The sequence below is a fragment of the Cyanistes caeruleus genome, chromosome 5 (genome assembly GCF_971803275.1).
Source record: "Cyanistes caeruleus chromosome 5, bCyaCae1.hap1.1, whole genome shotgun sequence".
NCBI classification, from domain to species: Eukaryota; Metazoa; Chordata; class Aves; order Passeriformes; family Paridae; genus Cyanistes; species Cyanistes caeruleus.
Window position 1 is genome coordinate 37,328,276 of NC_141705.1, and position 27,801 is coordinate 37,356,076.

General features: G+C 39.7%; 1 protein-coding gene and 1 long non-coding RNA gene across 7 annotated transcripts in view; one reads left to right on the plus strand and one right to left on the minus strand.

Moving 5' to 3' along the window:
* LOC111927909 (uncharacterized) overlaps positions 1 to 27,801 on the minus strand; it is a 351,859-nt gene that overhangs the window by 266,618 nt on the left and 57,440 nt on the right. The gene's annotated exons all lie outside the window — the stretch shown is intronic.
* Positions 6,494 to 27,361, plus strand: MFAP3L (microfibril associated protein 3 like). The gene is made up of 3 exons (XM_086890374.1): positions 6,494 to 6,573; positions 18,117 to 18,518; positions 22,146 to 27,361. The coding sequence occupies exons 2-3, from the start codon at positions 18,236 to 18,238 to the stop codon at positions 23,006 to 23,008; spliced, it is 1,146 nt and encodes a 381-aa protein (XP_086746500.1). The 5' UTR covers positions 6,494 to 6,573; positions 18,117 to 18,235; the 3' UTR covers positions 23,009 to 27,361.

Consider the following 27,801-nt stretch of genomic DNA (forward strand, 5'->3'; position numbering starts at 1 on the left):
ACTGACATGACACAAACCACAGTATTTAAAGTGAGAATCTGCTGAATTTACCCGCTGTAGAAGACAGTCAGGAAAAAAGCAAAAAAGCCCTTGAAAATATTACTGGAAATGATCCACAAAAGTGGTTTTCAGTACCAAAAACAATTCAGATGGACAGTGTAGTGTTTGCCTTTTCCAGGGACTTTGCAAAAATGAGCACCTCATTAAGGGAATTTAGTACTGTTTTTCTGAATTTGAGAAATCATTACCTCAGCAGGGCAGAGAAAAGCTTCACAGCTTGGGACTCCCCTCAGAAACAGCCAGGAGAAAAGCCTCATGCACCCTAAGGATCTCAGAAATGTTTTTTTACTTGCCAGCAACCAAAAAATTCAACCCAGGATGACTGACTGCAAATAGATGAGGTTTCACTTTCTTAAAACTACAATTATCTGAATTTACTTTTCCAGCCAGGGCTGTAAGATGTGCCCCACTGAATTTCAAACTCAATGACTCTAGTGAGTGACTTTCTTTGTAAGTGTCCCAAGGTTGTACGGTCTTATCCTCCTTGAAGGATAGGTGATTTACATGAGGTAGATAGATATAAATGTGGTCATTCTGTGTCATCACTGGTCTGAGAACACTTGTGGGCAATTGCTAATGTCAAACCTCTGTACAGTGCAGGCCAAATTAAATGGCTGCAGTGAAAAAATACCACCCTGCTTTATTTATATTTTCTTTAGCAGAAAATATTCAGATATCAGACACCCAATGCTTTTACTTCTCATTCAGTGTATGCTAGTTACGGCATACTGAAATTACTCATGTATTTAATTTCACTATTCTACTGTGGAATTATAGGATTAGTTGAAATACTCCATTTATAAAAAAAGAAGTTACTTTTGTGAATGTCTAATAGGGAAATTGAAGGACTGATGACACGTGGTTTCTGAAAGTAAAAAGGCCCAACCTGGCACACCATCTCTGTCAGGACATATTCTGCATTTATTGCACCAGTGCCTCTGAGCAGTGCTGCTCAAGTTCAGACCAAACTGAAAAGCAGAATTCTTATTCCTAATGATAAGCAGTATCTTCAAGGACACATTTCCTATTATTTCCTGTAATAATATACTCAAATTCCTCTGGTAAGTATATAACATCTCTAAAGAACATAGCTTCATCACTGGAAACAGTTTTGAGTTTTGTTTTCATTTTATAAAGTCATTAATAGTTTGTCGTCTTTTTTTTTTCTTTCACATATCAATGCCTGATTATATTATATTCTTTAAAAGTTTCATCTTATAGCCACTTTATTGAAGATTCACACCTATTGATTCACCTTGTTTCTGAAAAAATTATTTGTTTCATAAAAAAATACAAAACAAAAAAGAAATAAAACCAGTATTGGCTGATGCTCTAAAATCCTATTGTATTATTGCAGTTGGATAAAACACACAGGGCTTGACACATTCCTGAAACTCTGACTCTGGTGAGAGTGTAACATAAATGGTAATATTAACATAATCATCTTGATCTTTTCCCCCAAGAATAACATAATTCTAACTGTTCCAAGATCACATGTTCCCCCCCTTCAGCCTCATGAATAATTTGGCTCATCTTTCTCACTGACATAAACATTGGATATTGCTGAAGGTCATGCAACATGCCCAGTATCTTTTCATGCAGTTGCAATTCAGCACTGTACTCTGTGCCTTGTATTATTTTACACTCATGGTATGCACTTGTAGATTGTTTTCATGGTGGTGTAATGCCTGATAGTCAGTTCATGCAGTGAATGGTAAACACTGATGTTTCAAAAGCTAATTAGATTTGTTTTTTATTGCCCTATCTCTATTTATTCAGCTGGAAAGTCATGGGCCAGGCAAGGTCAGCAAAGGCGATTAGAGAAATGATCTTTGTTTCATACAACAGAAAGTTGAATTAAATAAGATTATTTGGTAAGAAAAGAAAATAATTAAAGAGTCTGATGCATCTGACATTATTGAGGTAACAGTTCTTAGGCCTTTGGCTCATCCAGCATGCCCACTAATCCATTTGTCATCCAATATATCTGTCTAAAGACAAAAGGTCTCACAGGTTTTACAGAGAGCTGAAATTCTTCTACGTCTGGCTCAGTGACTTCATTTCCAGCCTTGAGCTTCATCTCATCAGTGTTCTCTGAAGCAATACTCTGTCCCCAGTTTTCAGTAGCTAGAAGGAAACGTACAGGAAATCATGGGGCAGGGAAGTGGTACGGGATCCAGAAAAAGAAAGGAACCAAAACTCTTTTATCTGTATGAAGTGTTCTCAGTTAGCCTCAGCTTCTACATGGAAAGTTTTGTGCTGGGGGGAGGGATGGGGATAGGAATGTTCTCACCAGACCTTCTTTTATTTCTTCATGTCCTAAAAAGTTTGGTAGCTTTTTAAGAGTGGTGCCAAACCCTCTGAATCCAGTTTTCTGTAACATCATTGTAGAATTTTCCCTTCAGATCACAAGAGGTGTGGGTTTCACCCTTTCCTCAGCTGCCAATAATTTATGCAGACATATCTGCCCTTGCCTTAGCACATCAGCACAGCTAGACTTTCTGCAGCACACATCACTGAAGAGCCTGAGCAACACCATTTTCAACACAGCTACAAGTGCATGCAGAAACTGTCCACACAGATGCTGTACAACAGAGAGAGACCTTTCCATCAAGAGAATACACTGCAAAAACAGGAGAACCTCAAAAAGGAAATTCAACAACAATTAACTGCTAATTTCAAGAAGAATCATATATGCATTTATATTAGATAACGTTATAGTGACCACATAATCAGTGGGTTTATTTCATGTACAGACTGCCTATGACACATTACAGGAAAGAATTTCCCCCAGAAATGAGTGACATAACTGGATCAATGCAGAAAATATCATCCTCAAACAGGCTGAGAATTTTCCCTCCACTGGGAGGAGCAAAGGAGGCAGTCACAGAAAAGGTATAAAACAAGTTACTTTTGCAACCCCATGTGCTAAAAAATAACACATAAGAAGAAATAAAATGTAATTGTCCATTTCTGTCCACTTGTAAAGGATAAAAAAGGAACCACCACAGGAAAATAACAAATCCATAAATGCAGAAGAGAAATAGTTAGCATTACATGTTATTATATACAAATAAAAACCACCAAAAGTTCATGAGCTTCATGCCTAATATGTTTTTCAATTCAATTTGAGTTGTTTCAAAAGGTAAGGAGGAGAAACAAGAACAACACACAAGCCACAGTGCTCTGGGACACATCAGGCTAAGATATTTCTGAAAGGACAAATACAAAGCTAAGTGCCAAAAGAAGGGTGTCCTTGCTGCAAGAATGTATGCTGGTTAAAATCCATTAATAAATCAAGTGCTTTGAACTAACACCCAAGCTGTCTCGTTCAAGGTAGGAACACCTATCCCTCCCTGTGACACCTCCTCCCACACCATCCTGGCATATTTGGTGCAGGCCAGGGATTCCCAGGACCATACAATTTCTCCATCTCCATCCCAAGATCACTTCCAAGCCTTTCAGTTGTCCACATCTTCCCCAAAAAATGGGATGCTACTCAACAAAGAAAGCAGTGCTGGTCTAGCTTGGAATTTCAGTCTTTCTGATGGGAATAATTATAGTGACTAAAGTAACAATCTTGGATAACAGATATAACTAAAACTAAAATGGTTTTGGTATTTCAGAAAACAATTTAAGTGAGGTAAAGTAGCATGCTGAAGATATGTATCCTAATTAATAAAGTTATTATTTTCTCATCAGCATTCATGCAAGATCTAATTATACTTGGGTCTAGAAATTTTTAATAAGAAACAAACGAGTAACATCACCATATTGAAACACGGTATTTCTCATAATCAAAATTTTCTTTTTACTTTATGAGAAATATGGCAAGCTAATTTCTAAATGGAATATTCCCTCATGTATCTAATCTGGCTGGCATATTAACACAGCTGGTTTGCTCGACACTACTTAAAAACTTCCTTTTTTCCTTAGTTTCTCTGCTGTTACCTTACATTGTGTGGCACGCTCGTCTCAACCATTCCTGTATGCCGCTCCACCTAGTGGATGGAGGGACTGTAACAACACAAAATGTACAATTTAATCTTATCTTAAATTTTTAACTGCATAATTACAAGGCTTCCCTGATTACACTGTTCAGATAAAACTGTTAGCAATACCAAAGTTCTATTTGCTCTAAGCTAAAAGGCTGCCTTTAATCAAACAATGTTATTGTTTTTAGGAATAGAATCTGGTCACTGTAGCACTAAGTATAAAACAACACCTACATCAGGTATTAAAAAACCCGAAAAAACAACACTGCCAATTTTATCACTCATGCACTTTCATATATCTATAACAATATATATAACAATATTATATAATGATTTAATCCCAGGTAAATAAGGGAGATTTTTATAGCTTAACCAGAGCTCAGATATGCATCCAGAAGATCTTTTATAGCTCCTTCTCAAATCAGTGGGCCAGTCCTTTGCATGCAGCTAGTGCAAGTACTATTGGAAGGTGGGATGGAAAAATGCCTCACTAAGTCCACACGCTCATTTGACAGGTGATAGTGATCTCCCAGGAAAGGGCATGGAGCAAGTAATGTGGTGGCTGGCTCCTGCAACACAGGCTTATGTTCACCGAAACCTGAGGAGCTTGAAAGGATAGACCCTTTCAGAAGGAAAGATGTGTGACTTTTCCAAATACAAAAATTCAGCCTCGTATCACACACAGATCTGACAGGAATCCAGTGGCAGGGTGTTACCTGACTTAAAGGAGTTTGTAAGACTGGTGACTCAACTATCTAACTGCTCCATCATTAACTGATAAATAAATTCCACGCAATTGTGTTCAAAACCTGTACTTCAAGACAGGAAGAAGGAAAAACAAGTGTGATCAAGCTAGCACAAATTGCAAGTCAGTGGCCTACAAAGACCTATGACTTAAACAGCTCCTCCCAACAAGTAAATGCATTGCTGGAACAGTTAGTGAGAAGCACACACCTTGACCTATTCCCTCAGCTGCCAAGTTTGATAGCACCAAGCGCATCTTCCCCACTGCCTTCAATTTTCTCCATTCTGAAGACACTGAACACAAGAAGCCCTGGCTTTCAACAGCCTGATCTCACCAGCACCCGTACCACTCACTCCCAAGCACTGGATTCACCCATGTTCAACCCCTGCACTTCTTACATACAAGGTGATGGGACCAGGAGCCCAGGCCCTTGACATAATTAATCCATCTCCCTGGAGTTGGTTTGCCTCCCTCTTTCTGAATCCTTTGTTCCTATTCCTCTTCAGTATCCCCTGGGCAGACTAGAGATCTGCTTTGATGTATACCACAGTGTACTTCACATACACCACCCCCTGCAATGAAATGCAGTCCTAACACAAGCTTTCCTGGCAGTTTCAGCAAATGCTCTCTCATCTGATTACTCCTCTGTGAGCAGAGGAGCTTCAGCTACTACTCCCTGGAAGCAATCAGAAGAGGATATTAAGAACAAGGTCCAAGCCTGGCCATAAAAGTACTACAAACATCTGGAAATACAGACTTCTACGGTTTAACTCACTGGGCTTGCCACTAAGCTGAAGGTCACTCTGCATCCTCCTCTTCGGATGCCACAAAGTCAGGGAGGAAGCATGGGAGAGTGGCACAGGACAGCATCGGCACACACCATGTCCCTGCCAGATTCCTGCCCGCAGCTTTCCACACACATCCTAATCCCTTTTTTTGGCAGCTGCACAGCCTGCACAGATAGTACCAACAAAATTCGAGCAGTTTTTCTCAACCTAAAAGACAGCTTTACCCTCTGCTAACAGAGCACTTAGACAGCTATAGTCAGTGTCAGCTTTCTACAGGCTGGGACCTCGTCAGACTGAGCTTAAACTGGAGTTGGGTGCTGAGATCCCGTTAGGAATAAAGCCCTTGGGAAAAAGCACGTGTATCATTTCTCTGAAGCGCAGCATTTTGACTCTCAAGACGATCTAGGTGCGCTGGGGTGTTACACCTTTCCTTGCTCCCGCAAGCGTCTCTGCGATGACCGGCGGGAGCTGCTCCGGACTGCCGGCCCCGCTCGGGCAGAGGGGGCTCGCATCCTCCGCACCCCTCGCCTTTTCTACAGTGGCCCCGCCGTCGCCCTCTCCCTTCGGGCCCCGCCGCCTCGCCTGCGGCCGCCGCACGGCCCCGGTGGCCCCGTCTCAACCCCGCGGCCGAGGGTTCTGCCGCCCCCCGCACCCCCCGCGGGCCCCGGGGCCGCCCCCCGGCCCGGCCCCGAGCATGCTCAGTGCCGCCCTGACCTACTTTCCCCGCCGGAGCCGGCAGCGGCGGAGCGGCGGGAGCGCACGGCACGGCACGGGCACCGGCACGGCGCGGCACTGCGGCAGCGCCGCGCTCCGCCCGCCCCGGCCCCGGCCGCGGCCGCGGGCCCGGCCCCAGCCCCAGCATGGTGCTACGCGGGGCGCGCTGAGGGGCGCGGCGGCGGCGGCGGGCGCTGCCGCGGGGCGGCGGCAGCAGCGGCGGCAGCGCAGCGGCAGCGGCAGCGAGCGAGCGGGAGCAGCGGGCGGGCAGGTGAGCGGCGCGGGGGGCGCGGGCCGCGGTTCCTCAGAGGGCGGGCGGCGGTCCCGGGGAGGCGCTGCCGCCGCCGCCGCCTCCATCGCCCGCGCCGCCGGCACCTGCCGCGGCTGCCGGTGACCTGCGAGCTGGCCCCGGTGCCGCGGTGGCTGCGGAACTCCGCGGTGAGCCCCCGGGCGAGCTGTCCCGCCGGCGGCCCTGGAGGAGGCTGCAGGGCCGGAGCAGGGTCCGGTGGCCGTGGCGGGGGAGCGCTGCAGCTCGGCCAGCCCGCACGGCGCTTCTCCCGCGGCGGCTGTCGCTCGCGGCAAGCCCGGCGTGGAGCGCGGTATCTCCCGGCGCAACGGGAGCGCAGTAATGCTGTGTTCAGCATGAAAGTTCAGGAGATTATTTCAAATCAGCACCGAGTCTTGAAGGAAAGTGGGTTTCGTTAGGCAAAAAGAAAGCTAATGAGCCCAAGGCTTTACTGGAGCCTTCCAGTTCCTGCGCGCAGGATGCTCGCTGCTGTCCCGCCCTGGGAAGGGGAGTTCGAGGTGACACCTCAGTGCAGGGACCTCTTCGATGGAGCTGACTTCACAGAGAGGTTAAGTTGTTCTGCCTTAAATTTAAAATAAAGGATGCCTCGTGATATTTTGCTTTAATTACCCATTTATTTTACAGGATAGCCTCATAAGATAACACTCAATTTCATAAGTGATCTGAAGGAACTAGAATCTAACACTTCAGAGGGATCTTGAAACAATCCTTCGAATCCTGTTTCTTAACAGGGCCAATTTGAGCACCGGACAAGGGAGCTTAAGAGAACACAGAGCACTACTGAACAGGCACTTTTCTAGTGCATCTGTCTGGAGAGTCTTGTAAGAGACTATACTTCCTAACAGCCCTCTTTCATTTGTTAAATTGAAGCGTCTCAAATGGAGCTACCCTGATAACCCTGCTTGGAGAAATAAAAGTATCAACTGTGGCAAAATTCTAAATCAGACCTCATTTGGTACATGTTTGTCTGAAGGACCATAAAATTATTTCAAAAGGAAGAACACAAAGGGTTTAACGGGGGGAGGGGGAAATGTAGCATTTTAGTTCTTTGGACACATTATATTGTGAAAGTGTTCCTCTTTTCACTGCAGCAGGACAAAATACGGCAGATTTTTTTCAGTGCAAATGAAGTTTTGCATGGCAGGTATCCTTTGTCTGGTTTAGTGTGTACAGTTAGCAACAGCACCATTGATATACTTGTGCTTGCTGTACTAGAAACCCTTTTTTATTAGAAATCTCTCTCATTCAGAGTGCAGCATATCAACATTATTTGGTGCTGAGTGCAGCTTACACAGCTGGAGTGCACGTTGTACATGCTTTTTTTTTCTGAAGAATTTGGTTTTCAGAGGCCTGGACAAACAGCAGAACATCCACAACAAACCAAAAAAAATATGTTTTGTGTCCACTGTGTATTTCCTGTCCTGAAGATTCATAAAGTTTAGAGATAAAATCAGTTACTCTTAAAACATTTAGCACATGGTGAGAGTGTGGTAGTGAATTCTGAAGTGATCTGTATCATGCAACTCCAGTTGCCTTCCTGCCCCGTCCCCTTTGCCTCCCTGCAATTAGACAGGTTCTGCACAATTTTGGAGGAGGAGGATGGAGTTGGCACAGAACCTGGCTAAAGTGCATTCATTGCTTTAACCAGGGGAACAAAACCCAAACTCAGTCAACTGAGGGTCACATTTGTGACACAATGACAGGGGCTCCTGGGGAACGATTTAAATGGAAAAAAACAATCTCCATTTCAGTTCTTGTCTACAGAGCTTGGAATGTGGGGCTGACATTTCTTTTATAGTTTAAACTTCTTGCCCAGTGTAAAGTACCAGTGAGTTGTGGATGCAATTTACAACAGATTGAGTGAGCTTGCCAGTAGCTAAAGTAACGTGTACCAAGCTCTGCTAGCAGGGTCTTTTTTCTCTCTCAGCAAATTGCACCTTTACTGGAAGTCTTTTCAGTCACAAATGCCTATGATCCTACTTTAGGATGTCCTGGGTTGTATTAGTATGTCACCAAAAGATTGGCATAAGACCAAGGTCTCAGATACTTCCTGGATTTTTTCATTCCTGAAATTCTGAGCTGCCATCCATTCATGCAGACTTTTGCAAATATTTCTCCATATCCTTAATTTTGTTATTTAGTTTTGGCAATTAAAACAGTGGCATTTTCTGCCCATATACAGACCCACTTTAGAAACATAAGTTCCAAGACAATGGGGAGGTTACCACTTTTCACCAGTTACTGTGATGAACATCATTCATAGCAGCATTTAAAGCATTTATCAGCAATAACAACTTCTGTACAGATGTGTGTGAGTAACTTTATTTTGGAAAAAGGCCACTATATGTGGAGGAATTTCTTATTGCATTAATAATAACCTGCCTAACCCAGACCTAATACTTATTTGACATGGGTATGCCACACTGAGAGTTTCATTCCAAGGAAAGATTCTTGCTGATAATTTTAGTCAAGCAGGTGCCAGGGCAGTGCAGCTCTGTGTGTGTGTGTGTGTGTGTGTGTGTGTGTGCATGGTTCCCAGACCTATGTGTGTGACTGTGAGGTACACACACAGTACTGGATGCTAAGAAGGTTATGTGCCTTTACTGTTACACTTTTCAATGAAGCATACACATAACTGGCACACAAGTCTGAAATTATGGAAGTTCTTTAGTAAACTCTTGAGGGCCTTCAGCTAAATTATTGCATACACACAGCAATAGACAGTCATGCTTGGAGAGGGCTGAGTTGATCATGTTTGGGTACAAGCAAGACTTAAGCTGCTGTGTGGTGCAGGGCAAACTTTTTTGAATCCATCTTCTGCCCTCTTTGTTACTTAAGGAGGAAAGAGGTGCAGACACCTTTAACCTGAAATAATCACTTTCAGTTGCAATCAGTCATGAGTACTTAGATTCCTATAAATTCCCCCTCTGACAAGGTTAATCCTGTCCTAATCATGGTATCTATGTGTAACCTCTTTGCCCCGTATCCCAGCAACCAATAAATGTGAAAGCTAATCATTAAAAATCATATCCATCCTACAGTTCTATAGGGATAGGGAAGAATTAGTCATACTCAAATCTGTTTTCTCCTATTCTTTTTTCTTTTATATTCCAAATAATATGTGAGTCTTTTGTTAAAAGAGCATAATATAAGCTATATTGGTGCATTGAAAACATTCAGTTGTTCAAAATTTAGAGTTTAAATAGAATTTTTAGCCTGCAAAGTCCTTCATATCTTTGTTTAAACAAAACTTAATTTTTAATTTTGTGTTATATTTAAATATATTCCTACATCTGGAATTTTCCTTCTTCCTTTGAAGAAAGAAAATCACTAGACATGCTTAAGGGATGGTTAGCTTTGTCAAGGAGAGCGAAAAGGAGGAAGAGGAAGGAAGTGAACTGGGCCACATTCTGCATTGCTGTGTTCTTAGCAGAGTCTCATAAGCCTTGCCAAGAGCATATGAGATCTGTTGCATTTGCTGACTTTTGTTATTTAAACTATTGGCAGAATAATGTTTACAGAGTGCTGGAATAAATAAAAGATACAAGGTGCGTAAAGAAAATGAAAGACATGTAGAACTTGGCGAAACCAGGCAGAGCTCTGATGTACATGGAAGTGTGGGAGGGATTCTCTGTGCGTCTTCATTGTTCCTCCTTTCTCAACAGAGGGATGGCATTGATGCATCTGCATTTACTGCAACAGCAAACCAGCAGCTATGCTGAGTTGCAAGGAGTTAAGCAAGGGACTCTTAAAGCCGTACAAATGTTTCTGGTGTAAGAGCTTTGTATACAAAACTATATTGAATGGTAATTGTATAGCCTCCAAATAAATACAAACATTGAGTAAATCTATATAATTTATAGAATCTATATAAATTAATATAATTTATATAATCAATGTTTTTATTTTCAAGAATAAAATTCTTCAAAACATTTGTGCCGAATCAAACACAATCTGGGCCTTGAAAAATCTCCACAATCAATAGTGTTAAATTTGCTTTATGATCTGGGTAACCTACAACTCAGTAGAACATTTTCACAACAGTACCTGCCTTGATGAAAAACAGCAAGCTTCTCCACTCAATATAGAGCTTTGCTGTTGCTGCAGTCATTAAAATACCACATAGAATGAAAACTCCGATTTCTCAGTCGATACAAGAGTGCACAAGTGAATTACAACTTTTTAATGAGAAGTTAAGCATTCAAGTTGCCTGAGTGCTTTTGTTGCTTCGTGTATTTTGCAAAAAGTGGATTTGATATGGCAGAGATGCTGGAATTACAGAAGCTGTAGCATCAAAAGGGGATGTTCCAGAGGTTTGGTATTCTTAAGGTACTTTTAAATAACCTCTCCAATAATCACCCTCCAACAGTCATCATTCCTTTTTTAGGTTAATGCATTAGCATCTCTGATTGTTCATTGACATCAGCAGAGTGCACATCAGACCGTTCAAAGACATGGTTAAATAAATGGGTCCATTCAAATATTTAAAGTGAAGTTCTAGGATGCCATGTGGTTGCTAGTTTTGCAGTATTGAGACATGAAGTAGGATAAAGAGAATAAAGAAACTCATGTCTTTCTTTATTGAGAAGAAAATTCTTCTCTTCATGAGAAGAAATTTACAGTAAAAAATTCTAAAACATTTACAGACTGAAAAAGGCAACATGAAAATTTTTTCATTGTACAGCTGCTGAATAGAAAGGCATATGCTTCTTTCCCTAAATAAAAAGTCTGGATGTAACATTAATTTTCAGTTGCACATCTAAAATATGTAATCACTTTATTGCTTGCTGCTCTCTTGCTGCAGTGTCTTGTTACACTATGGAACCCTGAAACTAAGACAGTTGTGTCTTTATGATGCTTCTTTCCTTTGTTATCCTCTACAGTGTTGTGTGTGCTCAGACAAAAATAATTGTAGAAGACAAAAGCTTATAATGACTAAGTTTTGATCATGTTCTGCCATTATAATGGTAGAATAAGATACAGCCCTTGATTTTTCCATTTTCTTTTTTTTTTTTTGTTATTTATCATTTGTCACCTGACAAAATAGATTGACAAATGTTTGCCTGTAAAAACTTACCAATGTCTGCAAAACATACAATTAATTTATAGGCTTCTTTGTTATAATGTTTTTAAGACAGGAGTGCTAGAAAATGTCTGCAGGTTGCCATACTGACAGCCCTTCCTGTTCACTGCCCAGGGTCATACACTTATAGGATAATGCATATACAGAAGACCTCACATTCATCATAGGCTGTCATAATCTATCAGTCTGTACTTGTAAATGATATAGAGTCTCTCTTGAATCTTCACAGATTCCCAGCCCTTATTTTATCCTGTGTCAAGAAATTGAGACAAACACCTTGAAGGGAGATGGTCCTCCCCCTCTCATCTCCCCTTGTGAGACCCCACCTGGAGTACTGCATCCAGGTCTGGGATCCTCAGCACAAGAAAGATGTGGACAGGGTGAAGCAAATCCAGCGGAGGGCAACAAAGATGTTCAGAGTTATCTTGGCTGGAAATAAGGCTTCTCTATATGGTAAAGAGGAGAAGTACTGTTCTTATCATGTAAATACAATGCAGAAGGCCAAACACTTTTTTTTTCAGGCTGTAGTCAACACTCTCAGCCTGTGTTATCATTCTAAAATGCTGCTGCTGCTCAAAAAATTATGGAGATCATGATGACAATTTCCCAGCATCCCATATAGCAATTTTTAAGATCAGATATGTTTTTTTTACATTGTCTTGCCCAAGGCAATTCTTGTATTTGTGTTTCTGGAGTATTAGAGTTTCTTTAGGTTGGGGGAGGTGCTCTGAGGGCCATCTGATTCAACAGCCTTTTCAAAGTAGGGCCAGTATATACCAGCTCAGTTAAGTTTTCAACTTCTCAAAGGATGGGGATTCCATAGCCCATCTGGGCAACCTATTGCAGGGCTTGACTAACTTCCTGTATGAAAGTTTTTTCATAAATATTCATAATTTCTGTTGTTACTGCATGTGTCCCTTGTCTCATGTCCTTTCACTGCACATCTCTCAGAGGAGCCCATGTCTGTCTTCTCTACACCCTCCCATCAGCAAGTGTGATACCAGGTGACTGAGCACACATTGCCAGGGCTCTGCCCTGTTGAGAGGTTTCCTAAAGTTCCCAGGCAGCTGAAGGCAGCTGAAGAGACTAAACAAGCATATAGCTGGGGGCTGCTTCCAGTTAGGAGTCCCCAGTCTAGATGTGCAGAAGGAAGCTCTTCATCTCACAAACATCACCAGCAGGTCACCTATTCAACATAGCCAGGGAAACAGAAAGCCATGAAGCAATGAAGGAGAAATTCCCCAGTCCAGGAGAATGAGCAGAGCTCTTCTGGAACTCAAGCATTAGTATTTTATCAACTGACAAATGAGGAGAAAAAAAAGTAAGAAATTTTCTGCTAGTTGTAAATGGGTGACATTTCTTTTCATCTGCATGTCTGAATCCTAATAATTAGAACTTTTCAGTAGGTGGTTCTCACTCATAAGCCTATAAACTGGCAGTGAGCTTCTCACCTGTGTGGCATAAGTTCCTTCATTTGCATTCCTGTTTCATGAACATCTCTTAACTTTTGCGACACAGACATTAAAAAACGTCGCCTATAGAAACTAGGAAAAGTAGCAAGTAGTTTTTGAATAATAAAAAAAATAGCCTTAATTTTGTTTTGTAGCATCAGCCTTTATACTTCTTTTAGACAAGTGAGAAGTAGAATGTAAATAATTTAATTTTCTTGGTCACTTACAAGCCAATGAAGATAGCATTGGGATGTTAAAGCTATAGGAGCACAATTTATGCATTATGCAGTAAGCTGGCTTCTTATGCTTCACTTATGAACCGTATAACCTCACAGTTAATAGGATTACACATTATTCCGAGAACAAGAACAGGCCAGTCTTACAGATGTGATCAAGGCAGGAAAAGGTATGCATCATTGCCCTCCTTTTCTGTTCTTTTGTGCTCTGTCATCATGTTGTTCTGCACAAATGCAGCACTTACAACCCATCACCCATTGACATTTTCTTTGGTGGCAGTAATATGGGAAGCAAACACATCTATGACATGAAAAGATAAATGGTCAGTCAGAACATGTCTCTGATTAATGTTCCTAGTCAGTCCTAGATGTGTCTTCTGTTTAGACTGATGCCTGATTTTGGACAGAGAAGTTGTAGCTGTAGCTTTTGTCCATGTTTCACATTAATTATGAGTAAAACTATCACACTACATCTCTGTTTTTTCTGGAGCACATTCCAGGAGACTTCTCTGGATAGAAATGCATAGAAAGCATGCTAGAGCTGGCTATCATGTCACTTAGAAGTAAAACTTGTCATGTGTTCTCATGTGACTCAAGTCTTTCCTTGGAAGTTAATCTCACAAGCAGTAAATCCGTTGCTATAGTATTTTCAATTTACACCATTTGGGTTGGGGAATTAAAAAACAAAACTATTTAATTAATGGACCACTGGCAAGCATTGTTGAGTGCTAAATGTTGCTCCAGATACAATACTGCGGGAAAATTTCCTATATACAAGTTCTAGGTGCTGGAGGAGAGTTTGGGGATTCCTTTCACTCCATATTCGGAGGTAAGCCTGTCTCTATCCTACAGCTTTGGGAGGAAAACACAGCTCAGAATAGCCAGGGATGTTCTTTTTCCATTTCATGCAGCACAAATTTAAAAGTAAAAAAAAAAAAAAAAAAATAAAATAAAAGTATATGTAAGTAACCGCACTGATTATATTATATAGAGTTTTATTTTTTGTAAGGATTTAACAGGTTGCTCATATGCTTTGACGATTACATTCTTTTCATGACCAGAAATTAGCTCTTTGTTTATAATGAGCTTTTCATGGCAAAAATACTCCAAGACTCAATCTGTTCCTACAAAGCAAGTCACGGGATTGCAGATGTCCTCCTTCTTTAGAGTACCGTGTTACTCTCAATATCGAGGAGCTATTACAGGAATCCTTGTTTTAGTCTAGTCAATACAACTTTCTCTGACTTAGGTGAGATTGAAAGGTTACATTTTTGGCTGCTTTCATCAGGTTTATCATGGGTCACAGCTAATTTCTGCCTCTCGTGGCCAAGATCCTGGGTGAGAGCACTGTACCCACTTCTCCAAGACTCTAGATTTTCTTGTTGCTTTGCTAGATATCACTAGCAGTCCAAATTTGTCTCAGTCTTCTCCCCATTTAGTTGTGTCATTAAACCATAACTCATTACATCATTTATGTTTAGCACAGCAGCTGGCTTCCAGATCTGTGTTCCCTGATATCCTCAGGGCTATCTCCTGCTCTTCTGCCTATGGCAAAGCAGTAGGACAGGAACTCAGCAAATCTTCCTTTGCATCAGCATCTGGTACGAGCACATTTTCTACCCTTTCAGTTCTCTGTCTGCTTCTTCCTGCTTTCCTAACCTGACTCTAGCATTTTTGGTCATGCTCAGCAGGTTTGCAGAGGGTCCTGGACATTCAGGTCCCAGCATGGCCACCCTGTAACTTTCTTGTGTCAGATGGGGCTAAGAAAACCTTTGCTTTCTTCCATCTCTTTTTGTTTCCTGGTAACATTGGAGAGGATGCACACCAAAAGAAAGATTGCCTACTGCTTCCTAGTTGTCTAAACTTGTATCTTAAAACACTGTCCTTCAGAGAGATCTCTCCCTGTCTCCTCAAACATACTCAGGCACTTCCCTGGATGGCATATGAAAGCAGCAACCTTCATTTCCAAACATTCTGCTCTAAACCTTCTGCCTGATTATTCCTCATATTATCCATCAAATTGTAGTTAATAGTAGTAGCAGAAACTTCAGTTTCAAATAGAAAAGTATTCTTAATATTCTACATTCCAGGAACATATATGAGAAGGTACATTCCCAGGAGTAAGACAAAGGAGTAGGTAAGAATCTTACACAGTAGACATAAATTATTCATCTCTATTTCCTCAAATTTACTGCAACTATTTATGATTCAATATTGGCCTCATTCTGATGAGGGAGTCACCGTTACCTTCAGACAATCAGAGCAATCAACCTTTTGTCTATATTGTGGACCAGTCACATTTGCTATCACTACACAAAGGCACAGTTTCTGCCTCCATATGCTCTGTGTTCAAAACAGGTAAACATACGGAATAGGTAACGTCTTACTGCTATCACACCTTCCAAACTTCCACCCACATCCCTGTGCTGTGCAGAATCAGTGGGCCATCAGCTACCTTGAGCTTCCTAATACACTGTTGGTCCTTTCCTTACAGGTTTTCTGTTCAGCCGCTGGGGAGATGCTATGACATTTCCTTCTGGAATGAAAATTGCTCTCCACAATAAACACCTTTTTTTGGTTGCTACTGATTTTTCTGCTGTAAAAATATATGATAGACCCAAATGTAGTAGCAACAAGCCCCAGACAGTAATTAGAATACAAAGCTTAATCAGTTTATATTGTTATCTTTTGTCCTTCCCATTGTCTTAATCCAGCCAGTCTCTGTTCCTGCTTCTTTGCCAGGAAGTGTGATTTTGGCTTTTCTGTATGGCGCAATGCAGATCTGTGACACTGTGCAGAAACATTTTATAGACTGAATATGTGTAATCATGAAGAAAGTCAGTCTCCAAGGTTAATGGAGTAGTAGAAATGAGATGTAAATAGTTACTGAAGTGAATAGGCAGAACTGAAGGGGTTTTTTCCAAACTGCTGACTCAGACAGAGTGTACCTTCAAAAGCATAGACTCTACATGCTTTGCATAATTAGAAATAGATTTCTGAAGTCATTGTTTATATAGCTTTATATGACAAATGAGATTTGCATATTGATTTGAAGTTAAAAATTATTCTGTCTCTTCAAGAGAAATACTTCCATATTCAGTAATTATAAAAGCAGAGAAAAAAAAGGACAGGCTTGAAGCTGGGACAGACCTCTACAATATGCCAGCAGTTTATCTAAAAAAACATAGGTTTTCATTTTTAGTAATGATTCATCCTGTAAAATGGAAGAATTAATTTGCTTTTTCAATAACACCTGTATCTATTTGTATGAAAGCAAGTTCATTGCTTTACAGAGAAGAGAGGATGCATAACAAAACAACCTCAATCAAATATTACCAGTGAAAGACAGTAATGTTGCTTTCTTTCCTTTTTGAATACAGAAGAATATAAGGAAGGGGATTTTTGGTTTGTTTCTTTTTATTTTAGTGTTTCCTTTAAGTATAGAACTAATCTAGGTAATTCATCTTGTCAGCAGTTATTTTGTGTGCTAAGGCAGATGATTTACCATGGGCCAAATGTATATTTAAGAAAAAAATAACTTTTTTGAAATGGAAATATTCATTTGGGGAAAGTTCATTAGATAGATTTCCTATATTTGGATTCCAGATAGATTCCTCTATCTAATAAATTTCACTAAGTTTCGGTTATTTACCTTAGAAACACGTGAGTAAAAGCAGTATAGTTGGATACTCTGTGATTTTAACATGATTTGTGGTCTTTAGACTCTTGAGTGAAATTTTCCAAGGTGCTTATTTTGAGGCCAACACTGTGCCCTCAGTCAGTACTGAATGCCAATTGTGTTCACTGGGAGCATAATGAGGCCAATAGAGAGCACATTTGTAACCCCCCCCGCCTCTGTCCAGAAACTGAAATCACTGTTTCAGAAAGGCCTCATTGTGGGTGATTAGTTGAGGGAAAATACTGAGGGAGAGTGTGCAAAAAGTACACAGGCAAACAGCTTAATGCCACATAAGGAACGGAAAAGTCCCAACTTCATTGGTATCTCAAAGGGACATTAAACATAATTATGTCACTAGCAAATACTCTTCTTTACAAATCTGCTCTAAAAATAACAACACTGAAATTACTTTATCAAGCATGAAATACTCTCTTTTAAGAAGAGTCTTCCATGCTATGTTTTATCTCAGACAGCAGTAGCTTAAGAAAAGTGAATGGTCTGAGATGTTTTGCTGTATGTGCTTCTGTGTTTGGGAAAAAATGTCTATATCAAGGATTCCAGTATTAGATCCAAAAACCCTTTCTGGAATGGTTTTTTCTTACATCATGTTTCACAGTTCATCTAAGACCATGTACATGATAGAATTGCAGCACCAAACTGGTAGTGACAGCTTTTAATGCACTATATCCCTTTTTTCCCATTGATTTTGCAACTGGTTTTTTTTTTTAAAAAAAAAAAAAAAGTTAATAGAAAAAGAAAGTCTGTTGAACTTCTGGCATAAAACTGTAGCTGCTACTGTAGCTAAACTGCTGCTAAGTGTCTAGGTGATAAAAGCCTTCTACGCCTGTCACTCTGAGCAACACCATTGTCAGGAAAATGTATGCACCTTTTTCCAGTAAGGATAAGGACTGTGATAACATTAGCATTTGGGCAAGACGTTAAGACGTTGCGCTGATGATTGTGAAATGCATTAATGGATGTGTCACTATTTTAAAAGAGCATATCTAATGGATTGTTTATATATGCTGTCTCACTGTACTCATTTATTCATTTTATAGGATATTTTAAACATAAAAACGCACAGATCAAAGTAGAACTCTCCTGTGAGCTGCTCACCTCAAGGACTTGCATTCAGCAGAACCAGTTCCCTGCCAGCTGTGTACAGCACTGAAGGAAAATGGACATACTGAACAGCCGCCACGTTTTGTACTTTCTGCCTACCACACGCCTTGTCATCTTATTAGCAGCTCTGACCACTGCTGAGGATGTGAGTAACAGCACTTTCAACCGCACTGACACACACACGGGGGCCGCGCCTGTGGTGATCTCCCGCATCGACCACATCATAGTCAAGGAGGGCAGTAGTGCCTTGATCGACTGCAATGTCCAAGGGAGTCCCAGTCCACGTTACAGATGGTACAATTCCAATGGCCGCCTGCTCCAAGAGGAGGAGAATAAAGGTAAGATCTTAGTAATAGCACTGATGTAGCCTCTCCAGAGACACTTCTGATTTCAGCAAGTTGACAAATAACCTGAATTTAATGGCTGGGCTGTGGTATTTTCCTCTGTGAAAAGAAATGAAAGCCTGGTGGCAGTTATAAATTTTTTATGCACACCTTGGAAGAAAACAGTAACTTTTTATGTGTTATTTATAGCAACACAAAGCAAGAAGCTGAAGCAATTAACAGAAGGTGTAGACAGACCTCTTTTCATTGGAAGACTTCTGGTTTGTTCCTGTTTCTCATTCTGTCCTCCTTTGTTCTTCTCTGGCACCAAAAAAAAAGATTAAAAAGCTGTTTCCCAACTCAAAGGAGGATTCTCATGACATATGAGAATAGTTTGTTGGCCTGAATTCAACACAGCTAACTCCATGATATGCCTGCTGTCTTTACGTGCAGTGCCATGGTAGTGTAAGAAATAGGAGGTGCTCTAAACAACCAAGGGCAAAACCTATATAGGGCAGCAGTAAGAAGGACAAAACAAATTTGAGCCTCCCTGGCTTTAGTTAAGACTCTTCAGTAGCATTTGCCAGAGATCATAATTACACATGAGCTTGTTTTCCTTAAATGGAGGGTTTGGGTGATAATCCTAGTTATACTTCTTGGGAGTGTTTGAGGGGAATGTGGATATATGAGAGGTGTTTTTCTCATGTAATCCTTCCATAGTGACTGCTTTGTTTACTGCATGATGAAATAAACTCTTAATTGTAAGATAGCGTGCCTAACTAATGGCTGATGTGACAGAGGACTCTGCTGTGACGGGAGTAACGATTGACCCAGCTTGACATGAAAGAGCAGTGTTTATCTGTAAGAGCTTTCTGCATAACTAGTTATGTTTTACAGTACAGCATGTTATTATTATCTGAGTAAAGCTAGAGAAAGGAACTGCTTGAGCTACTAAGCAGACTTTTGAGCATGATTTGTGTGGTTGTGGCAACATACAGCAATTAGTGTGCTGGAGTGTTTTGCTAAGGTTCACTATTAGAAAATATCCCCTTTAGTTAGGCATCTAAATTTAGGTCTTTGTGTAGTCAGCTGAGAGAGGTAGCTAAAACAAACATTTAGGTAGGTAAGCAAACACTTTGACCAAATCAGTAAAAAGTGCAGATGTAGTATTAGGACAATTCATTTTAATTTAGAATTTCAGCAGTGCAATGCCTCTTTTAAGAGACTGTCTTTCTATAAGAAATGTGTCCTACCTTGAGCCCTTTCTTTGTGGTGTTAAGTATGGCACTGAATTGTTATCAAACCCATCAATACCTTTTCCAATCATTGTTTTCTTATATGGGTCAATATGTCTGTCAGGATCCACTGGCATAGACCCAGTGGATCTATGAGTCACAGTTCAATGCCATTATGTCATTTATAATAGCTGGAGCCAGGATACATCACAAGACATCTTGTCATTTCACAATTAATAGAAACCTACTTTGCAAAAAGGACCAGCTTTCCAATTCAAAGAAACACTGAGCAGTGACTACTCTGCATTTTTTGTTATGCTGGAGGTGGAGGAAGTGTCATCTGTTGCAGATGCGAACATTTCCTCTGTAAAGGAGTTTTCCTCTGAGTTTGCGTAACTTTAGCAGGTTGTGTTTTTTTTTTTAATGTGAATGTTGGATTTACACTAAGCTTTTATTTATTCTGCATTTTTTAATTGCAGGCAAAATGATTCAGCTGTTTTCAAGAATTATGCTAGGGTAAAAAATATTGTTTCAGTTAAGTTTAAACTTCTAAGTAAGAGGATAAAAAGATGTAATTAAGAGCTATCTGTACACATGGACTGAGGCAGGGATCTTGTGGGAATACTTTCTACATAGGCTTCTACTAGAGATAATGTAAAAAAACCAATTTGGGTTAGCCATGTTTAATTAAAAAACTTTGAACATGGTAAAATCCCATAACTATTCTGAATTAAAGGGCTTGTTGACTAATGAGTTTCATAATTTCCCACTGTTCCTTCCTTGAAAGAAATAAGGGGGAAAAAAACAGAAAAATCTTTCTAATAATGAAAGAACTTCTGTGAAAAGGATAAAATAAATAGAGAAGTGAGGTATACACCAACCTCCTGCAGTCCTGCCTTGTGATTTACATGATTGCACAGGGATTTTGTGCATGTTTAGCTCTCTCATTACAGGTTCTGTGTCTTTTTCAGCTGACTTAATAGAATTAAATAGCAGTTGGTTAGGTTAGGTTTAAGGAGAAAAAATTCTGTTGGTAAAGACAGGTGAACACCTGACATTCCTTTTAATGGAACATTATTTAAATTCCTTTACTACATTAAGCAAATATCTGTCAGGAATGGCTTGGGATTGTGTTACAGAGACTGAAAACAGTTGAGTCTCCTCTGTGGAGCAGTATGTACTAGCTGATCTTGTTGGCTTATATCAGCCTTTGTTATTGCTTCAAAAGGAAATCTGTATGACATCTCCCTGTATGTAGTGTTCAGAAGGCACAGAGGCATTCCACTTTCTGGCTGTTCTCCACCATGTGAACACTTTCAGGAGTAGGTTTACACAAAGGAAATAAGTGACACCAGGCCTTCCTGATTGAGTTGACTTACATTTTTTATAGCAAAGTTGCAATTTAAGAAGTTATATCACACCAAATAAAGAAAAAAGATACATCCTCAGCTCTTAAATAGTGTAGTGATATTTGAATAAAAATGAAGCTCACTTGAGGATCTAAAAATCTTAATTCATTACCTATATATAGTGGCAAATAAATAAATAAGTAAATAGGTGAATCTTGAATCACTTTAGTGGTGACAGGAGTGATGGGTTTTTAACATGTTGTTTCAAACGGAGTTTCATACCTGAACTGTTCTGCTGTGCCAGGTTCAAAGAATAGGAAGTGCTCATGCACATGAAATATATATGTCCATGCAGAGGACAAAGTTAGCAATTATATTATATTGAAAGAAATTACCTTTAAAGGCACAAGAAGTTCTTTTGTGGTGTGTAGAGGTTCTTACCAACAAAGTGTTCCCTGTCATGGCTCTTCTCCTTCCCATCTATTTTACTCCTCCTATCCTACTTCCCTCTCTTTAAAATCATACTTCATAATCAGTTAATCAGCCTCAGAGAGCAGGCAATGTAGTACATTATGTCTGAAATGTTAGGGGGTTTAAAGTTTACGTTAACAGAATTATATGAGATACTATTACAAAACACCAAAAATAACCCAATTGTCTGCAAATGCATTGTCAGGGAACAAAATAAGGAGGGTTTTCTGCCTCATAATCCCATTGATCCTGTTCTTTGAGGAAGTGTGACCTGTGTTTGGGTGGCTCTCTGGAGTAGTCCTATTTTTGTAACTTAACTGACCACAAGATTGAGATAGATGTGAAGCATATTAGCATTTTTTAATGAGACCCTTTCAGGGCATGCTCTGACTACCCAGAGTTGATGTCAGGGATTTGATAGTAACACAGCTAAGATCTCAGGCCTTTATGATGGTAAATTCCTTTTCTTCTCATGAACATTATTTCCTTCTTCCAAAACCTGAAGCCAGTTTGATAAAGCTGATGTTTAATACTGTTCTGATCTTTTGACAAAACACTTCTAAGTTACTCTGTTTCCTCTCCAACAGGAAAATGGTGGTTTCTTGACAACGGGCTACTAAACATTACGCGCGTGTCATTTGAAGACCGAGGTAAATACACGTGTGTCGCATCTAATACGTATGGCAGTGTTAACAATACTGTGACACTGAGGGTTGTTTTTACCTCTGGAGATATGGGAATCTATTACATGATTGTCTGCCTTGTTGCTTTTACCATTGTTATGATACTGAATATTACTCGGTTATGTATGATGAGCAGTCATCTGAAGAAAACTGAGAAAGCAATCAATGAATTCTTCAGAACAGAAGGGGCAGAGAAACTTCAGAAGGCCTTTGAGATTGCAAAGCGTATCCCAATTATTACATCAGCCAAAACGCTCGAGCTTGCCAAAGTAACCCAGTTCAAGACCATGGAATTTGCTCGCTATATTGAAGAGCTTGCTCGAAGTGTACCTTTGCCACCTCTCATCATGAACTGCAGGACTATAATGGAAGAAATTATGGAAGTTGTTGGTCTGGAGGAGCAAGGACAGAATTTTGTACGGCAGGCGGCAGAAGGCCAGGAGACCACTGAAACAGATGAGCTTTATATGATCCCAAATGCTTTGACACGCAGTGAATCTCCCACAGCTGACTCGGACGCATCGTCACTGCATGAGCCACCTCAACAGATTGCAATAAAAGTGTCAGTTCATCCATTGTCCAAAAAGGACTGCATGGATGGTCAGTCACAGGAAAGCATGCAGCTGGACACCAAGGAAGAAGACACTCCTCAAACACCAGCACTTCCTGCGGAGCCCCCTCCTGAGCCTTCTGCTGAACTGAGTTCTGATGACACAGCATTGGCAAATGACAAAAATACATGTGTTATATATGAAAGCCATGTATGATAGTTACTCCTGAATCTATGCATAGCAGGAAAATCAGGTGGAGCTCTTTTAAAAATACATATTGTACTTGCCGCTAAGCCTTACCTGGAGACTATCATAGCAAAAGCATGTAAGTGGATTATTTGGCACTTTCTTCTCAGTTTGAGTTTAGTTTACCACGATGTATGGCAGAGTAATTGCTATTACATTAATATTAATTGCTCTTTTTGATTAGGAATATTTCCAAAAAACATTTACCTCAGCATTTTCTAGGTTGGAGTCACCTGAGTGGCCTCCTGGAGGTCACTGGTAGTCTTTGATGTAGGACACTTGAACTTACTAAACACAAAACTGTTTTCCATTTTCCTCCTTCACTCTTGTTATTTCCATCTATTGCATTTTTGCAAATATTAACTTATGAATTTGAAATATTGCCCAAGAGGCAGCGCTCCAGTAGCCAAATAAAATCCTAATAGATCCCATTTACAAAGCCTGTTTGCTCAGCTGTATTGTGATTTAGAGGACTATTAAAAAAAGTTAAAATGTTTCTATTTCATTTGAGACCACACTGCTTAGCCACATGGGAAATAGTTTTCCCTTTTTCGTGGAATGAAGATGCCAACAATGGTTTATTTTGCATAAAGAAACAACTTTGAGGTTTATATTACAGATGGAAAAGCCTGTAAACATCTTACAGAAAGTTGCAGTCCAACAGTTCTGCAGGGTTTTTTTGCATACATTTGAACATTTTCTATGTTGCCAGAACTTTATATGGCAAACAGCTGCAAATATGCAAGATGTCTTGTTTTGAAGTTATTTAGAAGCAGTAACTATGTACCACCTTAGCAGAAGATATGCAGGTTCTATAACAGTCCTGCAAATCCTGCCAGTAATCAGTTGATGACATGGCTGAAATGGCAAAATACCCTTTTATTTGGCTTTTTAATTTTGAGCAAATTCATATATTCTGAAGATCAAGCCTAAATTCATCGGGGTTTGATGATCAGTCACTCATTTGAGAGTGTTGTATCCAAACTGAAAAAAAAATATAATCAAGTGTCCTATAAAATTACAAAGACAGTCATGCAAACTGTTAAATGTAATGTAATTGCATTAAGATTTTGAGAACCTCCTACATGTAGGATGTTCACTGCTCAACTACATGTGACTCTGCCCCAGTAAAGCTTTAATGATCGCAGCAGTTTTGGCATTAAAAAGTATCAACATTTCTGCCAGGAAATGCTGGGAGTGGAAAGGAAGTGATAATTTCTCTTGCAGATAGACAATAAAAAGTACCTTCTCTGCAATGAGTCTGGAAAGAAAGCATTTACAAGGAGTTTGTGTAGGGTTAATAGCATATTACTTAATTACCTGACACATTTAGTTTGGAACTAATGAACAAGTGTTTAAGAAGGATTATAGTATAAATATAGATATTTAAAATCAATCTGGAATCAAATATATTGTAGAAAAAGATGTCTCTTAGGTCTATGGGGAGATGCTGCATGGTTGGCTCTCCGGACATTTTAACTAAGCAGCCACATCTCCATAAGGTGTCTGTTGGAGGCAATCAGTTATATTAACTGTACAGTTATTCAAGACCAGACAATGTTGCAGGTACATAAAAGAATCCTGGATAGTGAACTGAGGTCTTTTGCCAACTTCCTCATGTTAAAGCGCAGAGCCTCACCAGCAGTGCAATACAAGAATACCCCATAAATTTCATAGGTGATGCAGAGAAGGCTCCATATTTATCTTTCTGTGGTTGTTAAAAAAAATCTACATGTTTAATAATGGACTTCAGATTTTACAATGAACTTGTGAGAAATGGCAGCATTCAGATGTCTCATATTTTTTAATTAACCCCAGTGGCGGGTTTCTATACAAAATGCATTTGCACATTCCCAAAAGGAAACATGCAAGGGCAAAGTCCGATTAGGAATGTGACTGGAAATATTTGTGTTCCAGCGAAGCAATATAAATGTAAGACAGAAGTTAGTTTAAGAGAATACCATAAAGAACCTCACTTCTGACCAGTGTGACTGACAATAGTATGATGCAAACTATTAACTTCTTGTCTGAATCCAAAGGATATTTCCGTTTAGTGTTCACATCAGTTTTTCAAGTCACTTGATTTGCTTCTGGTATGAAAAAGGACAAGGGCAGGAACAAAAGCTGGAACTTGCACTAAACTCCTTTAATTCACCTTAACCTCCTAAGAAGAGGTACGTTGATGTTTCTGCCTGTTCAGCATTTACAAACAATGCCCATGCATTCTAAAGTTACCTACCTGGTGCCCAACTAAGATTGCACAGATAAGCAAGGATGTTCTCCTTGGAAGCATAAAAATAACTTTTAAATTACATTTTAATTTTTTTAAAGTTATACAAATATTTATGACAGTATTTTTATTTTAATCTTTTTTAAACTATTAAGTTTTTACAATAGAGATCACACCCCTTCATGTATTTCTATGGTGTTCTGACCCTGACTACTTCTCTCAGGCTGTCCCCCAGCCTTTTATTATTTATTTATTGAGAAACATTTGAGAGCAAACGATCCCCATGGATTTCTTCATTATCGCTGTGTAAACTTCCTTGAAGATAAAAATGATGTTTTTCCTTAGAGGCTGCCCACAAAGGGAGTGTTTGAAGTACACATAAACGCACACTGCAAATCACATATAAGCAACAGGTACTTGGGTTACATGCAATACATGCTGGAGTGCTGGATTCCTGTTGTTGCAAGGTCAAAGGGAACCCTCAGTTTTCTAGAGCTGGAGTCACTCAGAGCTGAGAGTTCACAAGTAGGACTGCTCCAACCAGTCTGGACATTTAGCTTTGTGTTATTATCGGAATAAAAACTAAACAGCAATGTAGCTGAAGAAAATACAGATTTTATACAGAACCGATGGTTCTGGTTTATGTGGGTTTTATTGGTGGTTTTGTGTCTGCTGCTCAGTGTCTTATGCATCCATTATATGACACTTCTAAGCCTAAAGCTTTTTATACACTTTCAGGAACTTCCTTTGTGGAAGACAGATGGGAAGCAAGACCCAAACCTGTCTTTCCCATTCCAAACTTTCTGACTGTGCTATAATAAAGTAGTCAGTTGTGTCTTGCAGTATTTCTTAGCAAATGGCTACCTTATAGTCCAAAAACACAATTTACAAACATAAAATTAACAACGGCTCTAAGAAAACATTAATATTTGTGTTGTTACATATTTTCATGCACCTTAAGCACTTCAGGGGTATTAATCTGTTCCTGTCATTGGACTATGCACACTTTTTGTTACATTTTTCTATTTACAGTACCACCAAACACCAATGGTTCTTAAAACACTCAGAATCTGGAAAATCCAACTGAAATTGCATTCTAAAAGCAAAGGAACATCAAGCCAGGCTTAATAAGGAAAAGAGATTTGCACAATATATTTACACCATTTTCAAACATTTTTGCCAAACTTCATGAAAGATTACTAGAGTGCTGCAGCAGAAGAAATCAGTGTTGGATTTTAATTTTACACTTAATATTCTTTTTTCAGTAAGTGTAAGACCATACTAATCAGACCACTTAAACACAGGAGTCATTATCTCTTTTCTCAACATTTTCTTTTTGAGCAGCATTTGTTTACTGCTGAACATTTTTTTGTTCTCTGATTTGATCACATTTGTGATGAAACCTACCCTTCAGTTATTTTTTGTCTGTCATAAAAAATTAAAAGAACCCATAGACCAGCATTTTTGTGCAGGTTTGTTGGTACTTGATAAGGCACAGAAGTACACTCCTGTGCTTAAAAATTACTGTATAATCATAAGACTTGCAAAATGGCTTACACGGGCAGATGTTGATTTTTTTTAAAATCAGTGCCTGTTTTATTCTAATGTAGATACTATGTCAGTTCCTTGATCTGCAGTTACCTTTTGACAAAAGTACTGTAACATATAACCAGGGCTTTCTGACTTTCAGTTTGGTCAGATGAACTAATTCTAGAAAGTGTTAACAGTATCAGATTTTCAAAGTTCTCATGGGATAACTTGGCAGCATGCTATTTTAAGAGTTGGCCTCTTAAGTATGCCATATTTAGTGGGACAACTGAAAGCTTCTTAGATGCAAAGGAAATGCTTGCACTAAAGTATCGTAAGTTATATTTCATTTATTATGAAATTCTTTTTGATTTTACAAGAAATGTAAGACAAATATGAATGTGTTCTTTTGAGAAGCATTTTCTGTATTTTGATTTAAATAACTGTTATGATTTTATAGCTCACGGCCGTAAACCACAAAGAGAAAAGTTCATGCTGAAGTGGCAAAATGAAATGTGATGTAGCTTGTACATTGATCATTGTTTCAATAAAGAATTTGCACAGAGTATGCTGAGTCTGTACACATTCAACAAAATATTTATGGTACCACAACACCACTTTCCCACAGAAATGGATACTTAATAGCCTACATCCTGCACTAATTTGGAATAACCAGATCAAACCTTTCCTATGGCCATTTTTTTCTCTCCCTGTCTTACATCCCTATACTTTCTTCTGTCCCCAGCAGCTCTGATGTGCTACTTCTCAAATAAGAACAGAATAAAGTTAGTTGTCAGGACAAGTGTTTCTGCACCCCAGGCACCTCTGTTCCAAACTAACCTTTTTATAAGTCCCCAAACAGATATTTTCCCCCTAGCTGTACCAGGCTCTAATGCTGTGAACTATATTTAGCTCTCCAGCTCCCAGGCCCAAACTGAGTCCTTTTACTCTTCCAGTAAAGGCTGATTTGTGAATCTATGGTATGTGTAAGTCTGTAAATTGGGAA

Excerpts from the sequence above, each read along its gene's own strand:
- MFAP3L (XM_086890374.1), top strand. The coding sequence starts at position 18,236 with ATGGACATACTGAACAGCCGCCACGTTTTGTACTTTCTGCCTACCACA. Across the intron at positions 18,519-22,145 it reads CCAAGAGGAGGAGAATAAAG|GAAAATGGTGGTTTCTTGAC; the intron begins GTAAGATCTTAG and ends CCTCTCCAACAG.